This window comes from Rhinopithecus bieti, unplaced genomic scaffold (genome assembly GCF_001698545.2).
Source record: "Rhinopithecus bieti isolate Rb0 unplaced genomic scaffold, ASM169854v2 scaffold_11933, whole genome shotgun sequence".
In the NCBI taxonomy this organism is placed as follows: domain Eukaryota; kingdom Metazoa; phylum Chordata; class Mammalia; order Primates; family Cercopithecidae; genus Rhinopithecus; species Rhinopithecus bieti.
In genome coordinates, this window is record NW_016806995.1 from 1,335,682 (window position 1) to 1,349,573 (window position 13,892).

Below are 13,892 nucleotides of genomic sequence, written 5' to 3' on the forward strand. Positions count from 1 at the left end.
AGACTTGAAAAGAGAGTTTCTGCCAGCCCCTTCCTAAGTCAATAAATGAATAAATTAAACATTATGGAAAGATCCTTACTCAGGGGCACATAAAAATATTGATAGACAATTTAGTTTCCTGACTTGCTCCCAGCTTGGAGCTGATAAGAGGTGTGGGCTGGGATGACGAACAAGCAGTTGGGAGGCTGCACTGCAAGCCCGCCCAGTCTGCTATCTGGGAAGCTGGAGATGCCAGGTCCCTGGTGTCCGCCCCCTTTCCTGGTATTCCTTCACCTACCTTCGCCTGCAGGCCCCCCTCTGCATGTCCAGACCCCACAGAGCCTCATTCGCCTTCCTGGGATCTGAGGTCTGCCTTGCTAAACTGTTCTTACCTCAGTGATCCCAACATGGTCGTAAACGGTGGCAGGAAGGGACACTTCAGCATTCATCTGCTGTTTTGGACTTTATCCTTTTATCGGGACACTTTACCTGCCTTTTCAATCCTCTTCCTCCTCCGTAGACACAGGTTGCTACACCTTCAAGGTGTAAGCCCAGCCAGGGCTTGGGAATAACTATGAGCACAGGCAAGAACTTTGGAGGAAGCCCACCCAACTAATGGTTACTGAACCACCTCTGGGCCGTCTACCCCCAGCACTTGCTCCCACTCGATCTCAACAATCTTCTAAGATAGGCATTAGTATTATCCTGCCTCAACAGAGCAGGAAATTGCAGCTCAGAGAGGTAATAGGAGAGGTCTGAATCCAGACCTAATTGTGGGTCCTGGGCCCTTATGCCGTGCACTGGATCTAATGACCATGATCGCACCATGGGTGCTGCTTTGAGTGCTGTGCTCACAGCAGTCAGTGAAGCCTGATCCCAACCCTGTGAGGGAGGTAACACTATGACTTCGTTTTAGAGGAAACGGAGGCACAGAAAGTCACAGAACTTCCCCCAAGTCACATGATGGCTAGGTGGAGAAGTCAGCACACCAGCCTCCAGCCTCAGCCACCAGCATGTTGTGCTCTTAACTATTCCACAACTCTCCCTGTAAAAATGATGGGGAATGCCCTGGCCTGTGGGCTCTCAGACCCCTTGCCCTGGCCTCCCTAAGGACAGAGGCTGTATCTCACCATCTTTGCATCCGCAGTGCCAACTGAGTACCTGGCACCCAGCAGGGTCGCAATAACTGCTCCTGGGTCAACAAATGGATGGGACCAACCTTGGCTTCCCCACCCACCATTTCATCCCTTAGTGTGTCCTCTCTCTTGCCTAGAACCCAGACCACCTGCGGTCATTTACCAGGGAGAAAATGGTTCTAAATTAACAATTTTTTTAAGAGAGATAGGCTCTTGCTCCGTTGCTCAGGCTGGGGTACATCGGCACAATCATAGCCCACTGAAGCCTCGAACTCCTGGGCTCAAACGATCCTCCCGCTTCAGCCTGCCTGAAATTAACAAACTTTCCCCCATTTTCCAGCTACTCTCCTTCTCTATCTCCCAGCCCCTCCCTGCTGTCCATTCCTCCACACATAAAGGAACAAAGCCACCAACTGTTAGAGCCACAAAGAACCACAGAGTGTCCAGTCTAGCCCCTGAGAAGGTAGATGATGTCCTCAAGCTCATACAACTTAAAGGTTGTCCATAAACGACCAATCTCCCAACCCTTCCCACTAATAGAAAGAACAAGTTAGGAGGAGGCCAGAAGTGCCCGTCCTGGAACCCAAGCCTCTTGCCCCCTGGGGAAAGGTTAGGCAGTGACACTAATACTGGCAGTTCGCTGACTGATTTCACATCCACAGCTAACAAGGGTCTGGGTTCAAATGGGGGTCTGGGTTCAAATGGTGCTCTGGGCCCCTGATGATCTTGCTGGGAGGCCTGGAATCTCTCTGGGCTTCAGCTTCCTTTCTAGGAAGTGAGATGATTGGTTTACTCTTTCCCCCAATATTTTTATACTGTTTTATTATTAGACATTGTTAAAATGCATTATAAAATGATACTTAGAGCAGAAAGTTAGAAAATGCAGAAGAAAATTTAAATCACTCATAATCATACCACATAAAAATGATTATTTACTATTTGGAGACACTCTTTACAGTCTCTCTAAGACACACACATACAAACACATACACACACACACACACATTTATTAGGCACATTTACTAAGCAGAAGCATTTTTCGTGCTTACTATATGTCAGGAACTGTTCTAAGCATGTTATATATAGTCCATAATCCCTTATCTGAAATTCCCAGGCCTGATGTACTTTGGAACTTGGAAATTATTGTTTTTAGGAAGGTAAAACTTTCTGATTCACATTATCATATTAATATTTCAGCAGCAGAATAGGATAAATAATTACTATAAATAACTCACATCAATTCAGGACAGGTTTTGCTGCCAAATGAGTTCACCACTAATTTATGAACTTCAGTTTCATAGCTTTAAGTTTCAGGATTCCAGCTGCAATCTCAGCAATCCTGAACCTGTCCCATTCCATTCAGTCCACATGTGCACCCCATAGGGTCATACTAAGTAGGGGTACAAGCTAGGAAGAGGTGGCTTTGAACCTGAGTGTCTTATCATAGGCCCACTATGCACTAACCACACGCTGTTTGTCCAACAAAATGGGATCACACGAACAAGGGGTTCTTGTAACCGTGCTCATTTCAGAGCATGTAAGCAGCGATTTTGCCACATCATGTAATGTTCTCATTAGCTCTGTTTCTAAGTGTTGCATGGGAATTCCAACCCTTGGGGACTGTTTCCAAGTCGAAGGAAAGGCCAAGTTCTAATCCCTGCCCTGAGATGAACCCAAAGGGGAAGAGATGGGAGGAGAGATCTTAATGCACAGCACGAGGTCATTGGATCCATATTCTCAGCCAGCCCTTGCCAGCTGGGAGAAAGGACAGAAAGGCTGAGTTTGCATGATCCTATCAGAGACAGAAGAAAAATTTAAAATTGGAGTTTCACCCCAGAACTAGTCTCCAAAGTCACAAGATACATGCAGAAAGAATTTTATGAAAACAAAAATTTACTGCTGCTAAAGAGCAACAACTATAAAATGCCTAGTCACCTGTTAATTAATTAATTCATCCATTCATTCATTCATCCGTTCATTCATTCATTCCTTCATCCATTCCCACACTCATTCATCACATGTTTCGCATTCCCTGTAATGCAGAATTCTGTCTTTGGCAAACTTGTTGCAGCTCATTTCATTCATGTAGTTAGCAGATATTCACAGCCTACCATGAGGCAGCACCAGCCTAGGCAGTGGGGAAAAACAGAGACGACTATAAATACGGCCCTGCCTTCAAGGAACTTGCTTTCCAGTGTAGGGAGACAGGTAATAACCAAGTAGATCATAAAAAAAAAGACGTAATCTTTTAGGAGCTGATTGTGGAGGCTCACACCTGTAATCCCAGCACTTTGGGAGGCTGAGGTAGGTGGATTACTTGAGCTCAAGAGTTCAAGACCAGCCTAGCCAACATAGTGAAACTCAGTCTCAACTAAAAATACGTTAAAACAAACAAACAAACTATATATATATGTGTGTATATATACACACACACACACACACACATACATGGTGTGTGACGCATGGTGTCACATGCCAGACATGGTGACGCATGCCTGTAGTCCCAGCTTTTCAGGAGGCTGATGTGGGAGGATTGCTTGAGCCTGTGGGGTGGAGGTTGCAGTGAGCTGAGATTGCACCACAGCACTCCAGTCTGGGTGACAGAGTGAGACTCTGTGTCAAAACAAACAAACAAACAAAAAGGACAAAATCTCAAGAAATAATTAAATGTTGCAAAGACAACTAATCAGTGTGATTGATAAAGATACAGAAGGTGGTTGGGGGGTAGATATTTTAAATGTGAGAAGGGGACAGGAAAGGCCCTTTGAGGAAGTGACTGATGGGCAAAGAGCTAGCAGTAGAGGCAGGACTGGCTACAGAATTTGCAGGACCCAGTGCAAAATGAAAACACAGAGCCCCTTGTTGAAAAATTATTATGAATTTGGGGCTGGGTGCAGTGGCTTATGCCTGTAATCCTTGTACTTTGGGAGACCGAGGTGGGCAGATTGCTTGAGCTCACAAGTTTCCGACCAGCCTGAGCAAAATGGCAAAACCTCATCTTTACCAAAAATAAAAAAATTAGCCAGCTGTGGTAGCATGTGCCTGTAGTCCTCGCTACTCGGGAGGCTGAGATGGAAGGATCACTTGAGCCCAGGAAGTCAAGGCTACAGTGAGCCATGACCATGCTACTGCACTCCAGCCGGGGTATCAGAGCAAGATCATGTCTCAAAAAACAAAACAAAAAAGAATCTCAAGATTCTTGACGAAAAGAAAAGAATCTCAAGACGACAACAGAGCATCAAAACAAGCGCAGGGCCCCTTGAAGCAGAGGGCACGCCTGTGAAGTTAGCCTGGTGGGAGGTCCGGGCTCAGGGCTTGGGAGAAAGAGAGTGTTTCAGTTCAGAGGGAACAGCCAGTGCAAAGTCCCAGAACGGGAACACAATTGGGAGAACTCTGGGATGCTACGGGTACCGCAGGAAGGAGAAGGCCCCTTGAAGACTGCTTCAGAAAGAGCTTCCTCCCAAACCACAGACTTAACACGAGCATTTTCCATCCGTGCCCTGCCAGTCTCTCAGCTACTGGCCTGGCAGGAAGAGGCGAATATAAGGAGGTGGCCTTCCAGGGCAGAGCAGCAGTGAAGTGACTGCCGAAGGAAACTGCAGAGGGCAGAAGCAGATTCACAAATACAAGTCACTTCTTCACTGTGGCTTCCACGTGAGTCAGAACCCTCGAACAGATACCCCTGGCCTCTTCTCCCAGGCCTTAGTTGTTTGTCTTGGAAATGAGGAAAGGATTGGATCCTGTCTGGACTAGCTTAAACCTCTAGCCCCTGCTTCCATTTTGCAGAAACAGGACCTCAAACGGTAAGAAGATTTGCCAGAGGATACAGATTATTTAGCAACTTATCAAGAAAAATAATAATTTTTCTTTTTTTCAAATCAGAGTCTCACTCTGTTGCCCAGACTGGAGTGCAGTGGCGCAGTCTCGGCTCACTGCAACCTCTGCCTCCCAGGTTCAAGCGATTCTCCTACCTCAGCCTCCTGAAGAGCTGGGATTACAGGCACCCGCCACCACGCCCAGCTAATTTTTGTATTTTTTTTTTTTTTTTTTTTTTAGTAGCGATGGGGTTTCACCATGTTGGCCAGGCTGGTCTCAAACTCCTGACCTTGTGATCCGCCTGCCTTGGCCTCCCAAAGTGCTGGGATTATAGGCATGATCCGCTGTGCCTGGCCTCAAGAAAAAGAATAACTTTTTTTTTCAGGAGGAGCTTCCTGGATTCAACTAACAGGGATTCTTGCTTACCATATTGGCCTTTTTGGGTCAGGCTTCATCTCCTCAATGCTCCAGCTGGTTACATGCAGCTGGCTGGCTGGCCTGCACGCACCACCCTTAAACATAATTTATGCTTGTTCTCACTTGTCAGTGGAGCTAAATAAAGTGTACACATGGACATAAAGAATGGAATAATAGATACTGGAGATTCGGAAAGGTGGTGTGGTGGAAGGGGATGAAGAATGAGAAATTACCTAATAGATACAATGTACACTATGCAAGCAATGGCTACAGTAAAAGCCCAGGCTTCACCACTGGGAAATACATCCAAGTAACAAAACTGCACTTGTAACCCCCAAATCTAAAGAATTAAAACAAAATTTTAATGTATGGGAGGCCATGGTTTTGAACTGAGCTCCTGTGCTCAGTCCCAACAGACCAAATCAAAATGAATCACTCCTGGCCAGCTGCCTCCTAATGATTCTGAACTTTGAAACTGACCAGTTTTCCAAAAACCAGGAGATTCATAGCAACCAATCAGAAGGGGTCCAGTTTACCTGCGCCAACATGATAAGAAAGTTGCGTTTGTTTTAACCCTATAAGGAAAGTTACTTTGAAACTATGAAGCGGGCTGGGCGCAGTGACTCATACCTGTAATCCCAGCATTTTGGGAGGCTTAGATAGGTGGATCATGAGGTCAGGAGATGGAGACCAGCCTAGCTAACATGGTGAAACACCATCTCTACTAAAAATACAAAAAATTAGCTGGGCACGGTGGCAGGCTCCTGTAGTCCCAGATACTCAAGAGGCTGAAGCAGAAGAATCGCTTGAACCCGGGAGGCGAAGGTTGCAGTGAGCCGAGATTACGCCATTGCACTCCAGCCTCCAGCCTGGGTGACACAGCAAGACTCTGTCTCAAAAAAAAAAAGAAGGAAAGAAAAAGAAAAAAACAAACTATGAAGCTCCTCTTTGTCAAAACAAACAAACAAGAGAAAGCCTTGTTTCTGCTTTCTTCAGCCCTGTGCTGTCTATAAAGCCAAGCTCCTCTCTGCTCAGCTCTTCGGAACACCCGTTCTATTTCACAGAACGGGGTGCTGCATGATTCTAGAATGGTAAATAAAAGCCAATTTGAGTTTTCAACTAAATTTGCTGTGATTATGTCTTTTGACACCACCTGCCATGGCCTACACCCAAAACTGCTTGGGTGTTGACCTGTGGACACCAGGGTCAACAATCTGGTGTCCCAAAGATGCCAAAATCCAAAGCCAAAAGCTCTGCAAGATAACAGAATGTTCAGCCTCATTTTATTTTATTTATTTATTTATTTATTTATTTATTTATTTATTTATTGAGACAGAGTCTCACTCTGTTGCCCAAGCTGGAGTGCAGTGGCGTGATCTCAGCTCACTGCAACCTCCACCTCCTGACTTCAAGCGATTCTCCCACCTCAGCCTCCCGAGTAGCTAGGAGTACAGACATGCACCACCATGCCTGGCTAATTTTTTGTAGTTTAATAGAAATGGGGTTTCACCATGTTGCCCAGGCTGGTCTCAAACTCCTGAGCTCAGGTAATCCACCCACCTCAGCCTCCCAAAGTGCTAGGATTACAGGCATGAGCCACCTCACCTGGCCTCATTTTTATTTTTATTTTTATTTTTATTTTTGTAGAGACAGGGTCTCATTATGTTGCCCCAGGCTGCTCTCAAACTTCTGGGCTCAAGGGATCCTCCCACCTCAGTCTTCCCAAATGCGTGAGTCATGATGCCGGGCCTCGGCCTCATTTTGATATGTGTTGTTTCCAACAGGCTGGAACACCCAGGTTTTGACATAATTTTTTCATCCAGCCAAACAGCAGAGGCAGCAGGCAGCAGCACACATGTCTAAGGCTTGACTCCCTGAAGATTCTTTGATGTGGGATTCTCACTACNTAGTTATTGAGACAGAGTCCCACTCGGTTGCCCAAACTGGAGTGCAGCAACGTGATCTAAGCTCACTGCAACCTCCACCTCCTGACTTCAAGCGATTCTCCCACCTCAGCCTCCCGAGTAGCTAGGAGTACAGACATGCACCACCATGCCTGGCTAATTTTTTGTAGTTTAATAGAAATGGGGTTTCACCATGTTGCCCAGGCTGGTCTCAAACTCCTGAGCTCAGGTAATCCACCCACCTCAGCCTCCCAAAGTGCTAGGATTACAGGCATGAGCCACCTCACCTGGCCTCATTTTATTTTATTTTATTTTATTTTGTAGAGACAGGGTCTCATTATGTTGCCCCAGGCTGCTCTCAAACTTCTGGGCTCAAGGGATCCTCCCACCTCAGTCTTCCCAAATGCGTGAGTCATGATGCCGGGCCTCGGCCTCATTTTGATATGTGTTGTTTCCAACAGGCTGGAACACCCAGGTTTTGACATAATTTTTTCATCCAGCCAAACAGCAGAGGCAGCAGGCAGCAGCACACATGTCTAAGGCTTGACTCCCTGAAGATTCTTTGATGTGGGATTCTCACTACAGTTCATTAGAAACAACAGACACACATGGGTCTCCTCTGTCAGAGGCCCCTGATTCTGGGGCTGGGAATGTTCCTCGAGGAAATGCCAGTGTCTCAGGAGGTGCCAGCAGAACCACCCACATTGCCCCTGGGTGCTAAAATTCTAAATTCTCAACTCTGAAAATGCTCACAGACTGGGGACAAAAGAACTAACTGTAAGTCAGTGAGCTTTAGGGCCACAGGTCACACCTCAGGAGCTTGGTGCAGCCTTGTCATTCATTTTTTTTAATTTTAATTTTTTTTTTTTTTTTTTTTTTTTTTTTTTGAGACAGGGTCTGTCTCTGTCACCAAGGCTGGAGTGCAGTGGCACAGTCTTGGCTCACTGCAACCTCTGCCTCCTGGGCTTAAGTGATTCTCCCACCTCAGCCTCCCTAGTAGCTGGGACTATAGGTACACACCATCACAACTGGCTAATTTTTATATTTTTTTGTAGAGATGGGGTTTTGCCATGTTGCCCAGGCTGGTCTTGAACTCCTAAGCTTAAGTGATCCACCTACCTCCCCCATCCAAAGTGCTGGAATTACAGGTGTGAGCCACCAGGCCTCCTCATTCTAAAGATGAGAAATTGGAGGCTCAGAGAGGGGAAGGGACTCACCCAAGTTCATGCAGCACATCACTCCTCCCTGCACCGTATCATAGCCCTTTGAATCGCCCACAATCCTACAATGTCATTCAGCTCCACATTCACTGCCTCTCCAAGATCCCTCTGTCCCTCCTGCCAGCTGTTTGCTGGGACAAAGTAAGGATAAAAGATTTATCTCCAATGCTAGGTTTCTATGCCATGAAGACACGAGGGCAGGAAATTCACTCAACATTTTGGTTTCGTTTTCCCTATGAAAGATAGTTAAGTAGGCTAGACACAGTGGCTCACGCCTGTAATCCCAGCACTTTGGGAGGCCAAGGCGGGTGGATCACTTGAGGTCAGGAGTTCAAGACCAGACTGGCCAACATGGTGAAAGCCCCTCTCTACTAAAAATACAAAAATTAGCTGGGTGTGGTGGCAGGTGCCTGTAATCCCAGCTACTTGGGAGGTTGAGGTGGGAGACTTGCTTGAACCCGGGAGGCAGAGGTTGCTGTGAGCCAAGATCGCGCCATTGCACTCCAGTCTGGGCGTCAAGAGTGAGACTCTGTCTAAAAAAAAAAAAGAAGAAGAAGAAAGAGAGAGAGAGGGATCTTTCCCCTTTATAATGTACCAGCTCAGAAAAGCCGTGGTTTAAGCTCAAACCAGTAAAGACCCCTCAAAATGGTGGCAGAAAGACAGTGGGGGAGACTTGCCCCCCTTTCTATTTATAATCTACCAAATATGGATGCTTTATTCTCTTTCCAAGTCCCTGAGAAATATTAGTTCATTTAATCTTCACAATGATTTTGGCACCCAAGACTCAGGAAATAGTAATAATAATAATCATGTTGTAAGTTTGTTGGTTTGATACATTCTTCTTTGTTTTTTTGTTTTGAGACAGGGTCTTGCTCTGTTGCCCAGGCTGGAGTGTAGTGGCACAATCATAGCTCACTGTAACTGCAAACTTCTGGGCTCAAGTGACTCTCCCGCTTCAGCCTCTCAAGTAGCTGGAACTATAGGTATGCACCACAATGTCTGGCAAATTCTGAATTTTTTTTTTTTTTTTAAAGATGGGGTCTCACTATGTTGCCCAGGCTGGTCTTGAACTCCTGGCCTCAAGCGATCCTCCTGCTTCATCCTCCCAAGGTGCTGGAATTACAGGTGTGAGCCACCATGCTTGCCTACATTATCCCATTTAATCCCTTCCACATTATCCCATTTAATCCCTTACACATTTTACAGAGGTACTGAGGCCTGGAGAGGTGAAGGGTCATGCCCAAGGTCACACAGTAGGGGGTGGCAGAGCCAAAGGTTGCACCCCACTCCAGCTGACGCCACAGGCTATGCTCTTCGGACTAGATTCTGAGACTTTCTCTTCCCTTAACCCTTCTAGAAACTCAAACACTTCCCCTGAAAAGTGTCAGTATATGGAATACTTTCCTCTTCCTTTTTCTCTGTCTTCTACTTCTAGCTACCAGGGTTAAAATCAAGCTCACTGCCTACATGGACACGTATGGAAGACCACCTCTGGATTTTTCTGATTTGGGAGGAGACAGTACAGGAGATGCTTAAAAGAACAGCCAATAAAACTTCACTCCAGAGGAGCAAAACACACTGGGAGGAAGAAATAAGACAATGAGAACAGAGATTTCTCTCTGGTGGTGAAGTTTTGGTTGGTGGCTCTTTTCTTCTCTCTGTTCTCCTGCATTTCCCAAATTTTCTACCTGGAAGTGCTGTATTCCATTTGTAATTTGGGGGTGGCGGAGGAGAAGGTGGATAACAACGACATCAACAACAAAGCCACTGACTGCAGCCACTGGGATAGTCCCACCTGGTATGAACCTACAGGCATTTATTTCCAACAATCAAATTGATGGAGACCTTCAGAGTGTTTGAGTTTCTGCTTTTCAGGCATCACTGGGGGAAGGATGGTTTTTCAGTTGTCAGTTACCTGCTGAATGAATGAATGAATGAATGAATGAATGGGTGTGGTGGCTCATGCCTGTAATCCCAGCACTTTGGGAGACTGAGGCAGGAGGATTACTTGAGTCCAGGGGTTGGAGACCAGCCCGGGCAATATGGTGAGATTCCCATTTCTATAAAAAACTTGAAAATTAGCTAGGTGTGGTGGTACACACCTATAATCCCAGCTGCCCAGGAGTGCACTGAGGTGGGAGGATTGCCTGAGCCCGGGAGTTTGAGGTTGCAGTAAGCTATGATCCCACCAGTACACTCAGCTAATAGAGTGACAGAGTAAGACCCTGTCTCAAAAAAAAAAAAAAAAAAAAAAAGAATGAATCAATGTCTCTTTAGGAGGCAGAGAGAACTGCCCCTCCCTCTAGACTACCATCCTCACTTGTGGCTCTTGCCAGCCTTGGCTCATTCCTCTTAAATTATAACTACACACAAGGTCATCTTCCCCAACAAGGCTGAGGTCTTCTAGAAAGTCAGTTTCATGGCATTGAGCCCTGTGCATGCAGTAGATGCATGAGGAATGATTTCTTTCCTTTTTTTCTTTTTTGAGACAAGGTCTCCCCCTGTCAGACAGGCTGGAGTACAGTGATGCCATCTCAGCTCACTGCAACCTCTGCCTCCTAGGTTCAAGCGACTCTCCTGCCTCAGTCTCCCAAGTAGCTGGGATTACAGGCACATGCCAGCATGCCTGGTGAATTTTTGTATTTTTAGTAGAAACAGGGTTTCACCATGTTGGNAGGGAGGGATGGAGGGAGGGAGGAAGGAAGATAGGAAGATAGATAGGAAGATAGGAAGGAAGGAAGGAAGGAAGGAAGGAAGGAAGGAAGGAAAGAAGAAGGAAGGAAGGAAGGAAGGAAGGAAGGAAGGAAGGAAGGAAGGAAGATAGATAGGAAGATAGGAAGGAAGGAAGGAAGATGGAAGGAAGGAAGGAAGGAAGGAAGGAAGGAAGGAAGGAAGCTTCTGAGAAGGCTCGTGTCTTCTCCTTTTGTGCATAGCCACCCTTGAAGTGTTGGCATCAGTAAATGGCTTGACCAAGGTGGGCATGGATTGGGAAGGGTGTGGACCCCACCTGAACTCTGCACTCCTCGGTTATAAGGAGAAAAGACACGTTACCTCATAGTGGGGACACGGGTCTCAGCTTCACCTGCAGTCAGAAGAGCCTCCAGGGACAGGGCCCCCAAGCTGGCCCGGCTGCCCTTCCTGGTAGACTCACGAGATGAGCCGGCAACAGAGTCCTCATCGGAGGAGTAGTCATCAAAAGAGCCCAGGATGAAGTTGGTCATCAGCTGCCTCTTGATGTTTGCCTGCTTCCTGTCTTCTTTGGAGGGGGAGCCAGCTTGCTGGCCCTGGGGCCTGGCTGAGGAGGATAGGCCATTGGTATCTGGGGCCTCCAGACCTTGTGTCCCGGTCCCGTTGGCTTGGAGCTCTGGGGAGGGTGCTGCATCACTGGAAGAAAGGGGGTTTCTTGGGCGCTTCTGGTGGGAGGGTGGCAGGGAGTTTCTCCGCCGACCAGCATCTTTGGGGCCTTTGTGGGAGGCTGGCTCGGCCTGGCTGGGAGTCTTGGGCAGAGAGTGGTCCTCCCCATTTCTCTGCGGTGTCTCCCCTGAGTTGTCAGAGGTTGGAAAGGGTTCCTGGCTCAGGATGAAGTTTGCTTCTGATGTACTCTTGGTGATCGGCTTGGAGTCCGTCATTTTCCCCCAGATTTTTAAACAGGAAAAGGTCAGACAGGAGAAAATCAGACAAGATAGACAAAGAAGCAAGACCATTCAGAAAATCTGTAAGGAGAAAAGGAGAGACATTTTAGGAATTACATAATCAAGTGATTTCTCTCCTAAAGAAGCTAGTGGGGCGGGAGACTGTTGGGGTGCTGTGTATTCCAGAAACACTGGACAGGGGGAGAGATGGGGTTCCCCTCCCTGCTCTGCCTGAAACATGCTTAGACATATTCCTTCACCCCTCTGGATCTTAGTTTCCTGCCTCTAATTTAGGTATAGCAACACTTGCTCAATGTACATCATAAACGTTTATGCGAGTGAGAACTAAATGAGATAATAATGCACGTTAAGGGACTTCATTCTGGTAGCATTATTCATAATGTAGAAATGTGAACACAGCCCAAATATTCATTAACTGATGATTGTAGAAACAGAATCGATCGATCTATGGATAAACAGGTGGATCCAAACAATGGGACATTCTTCAGCCATAAAAAGAAGGCTGGCTGGGCGCAGTGGCTCAGGCCTGTAATCCCAGCACTTTGGGAGGCTGGGGTGGGTGGATTGCTTGAGGCCAGGAGTTTGAGACCAGCCTGAGCAACATGGCAAAACCCCATCTCTACTAAAAATACAAAAATTAGCCAGGCTTGGTGGTGTAATCCCAGCTATTCGGGAGGCTGAGGCATGAGAATCACTTGAACTAGGGAAGTAGAGGTTGCAGTGAGCCAAGATCATACCACTACACTCCAGTCAGTCAAAAAAAAAAAAAAGAAAAAAGGAAAAAAGGAACCAGGCGCGGTGGCTCACACCTGTAATCCCAGCACTTTGGGAGGCCGAGGCGGGTGGATCACGAGGTCAGATCGAGACCATCCTGGCTAAGACAGTGAAACCCTGTCTCTACGAAAAATACAAAAAATTAGCCAGGCGTGGTGGCAGGCGCCTGTAGTCCCAGCTACTCAAGAGGCTGAGGCAGGAGAATCGCTTGAACCTGGGAGGCAGAGGTTGCAGTGAGCCGAGATCATGCCACTGCACTCCAGCCTGGGCAGGAGAGTTAGAGTCCATCTCAAAAAAAAAAGAAGAAAGAAAGAAAGAGAATTGAAGGCGCAATACATGCTACAATGTGGATGAACCTTAAAAACTGCTAAGTTAAAGAAGCCAATCACAAAAGGTCACATGCTATACGATTCCAAGTATATGAAGTGTGCAGAACAGGCCACTCTTGAGAGACAGAAAACAGATTAGTGGTTGCCAGGACCTAGTGGGATGGGGGTGATAGCTACAGGGTGTAGGGTTTCTGTTTGGGTTGAGGAAAATGTTCTAAAGCAGATTGAGGTGATGGTTGTACAACTCTATGAATACAGTTAAAAAACACTGACTTGTCCTTTACATGAGTGGATTGTATGCCATGTGACTTATCTCTCAAAACAGCTGGGGTTTTTGTTTTTTTGTTTTGAGATGGAGTCTCGCTTTGTTGCACAGGCTGGAATGCAGTGCTGCAATCTCTGCTCGTTGCAATCTCTGCCTCCTGGGTTCAAGCAATTCTCCTGCCTCAGCCTCCGGAGCAGCTTGGGCTACAGGCATGCACCACCATGCCTGGCTAATTTTTGTATTTTTGTAGAGACAGAATTTCACCATGTTGACCAGGCTGCTCTCTAACTCCTGACCTCAAGTGGTCCTTGGCTTCCTAAAGTGCTAGGATTACAGACATGACCCACCGCACCCAGCCAAAGCTGTTATTTTTTTAATATTATTATATTATAATATTAT

The 13,892-nt window shown here is 46.6% G+C and overlaps 1 protein-coding gene across 1 annotated transcript in view; it reads right to left on the reverse strand.

The window, feature by feature from the left end:
* Nucleotides 1–13,892, reverse strand: part of ACACB (acetyl-CoA carboxylase beta) — a 164,481-nt gene that overhangs the window by 131,607 nt on the left and 18,982 nt on the right. The window contains exon 2 of the mRNA XM_017879718.1: nt 11,524–12,185. Within this exon, the coding sequence (XP_017735207.1) occupies nt 11,524–12,176 (653 nt within the window). The 5' untranslated portion in view covers nt 12,177–12,185. The remainder of the gene's footprint in view (nt 1–11,523; nt 12,186–13,892) is intronic.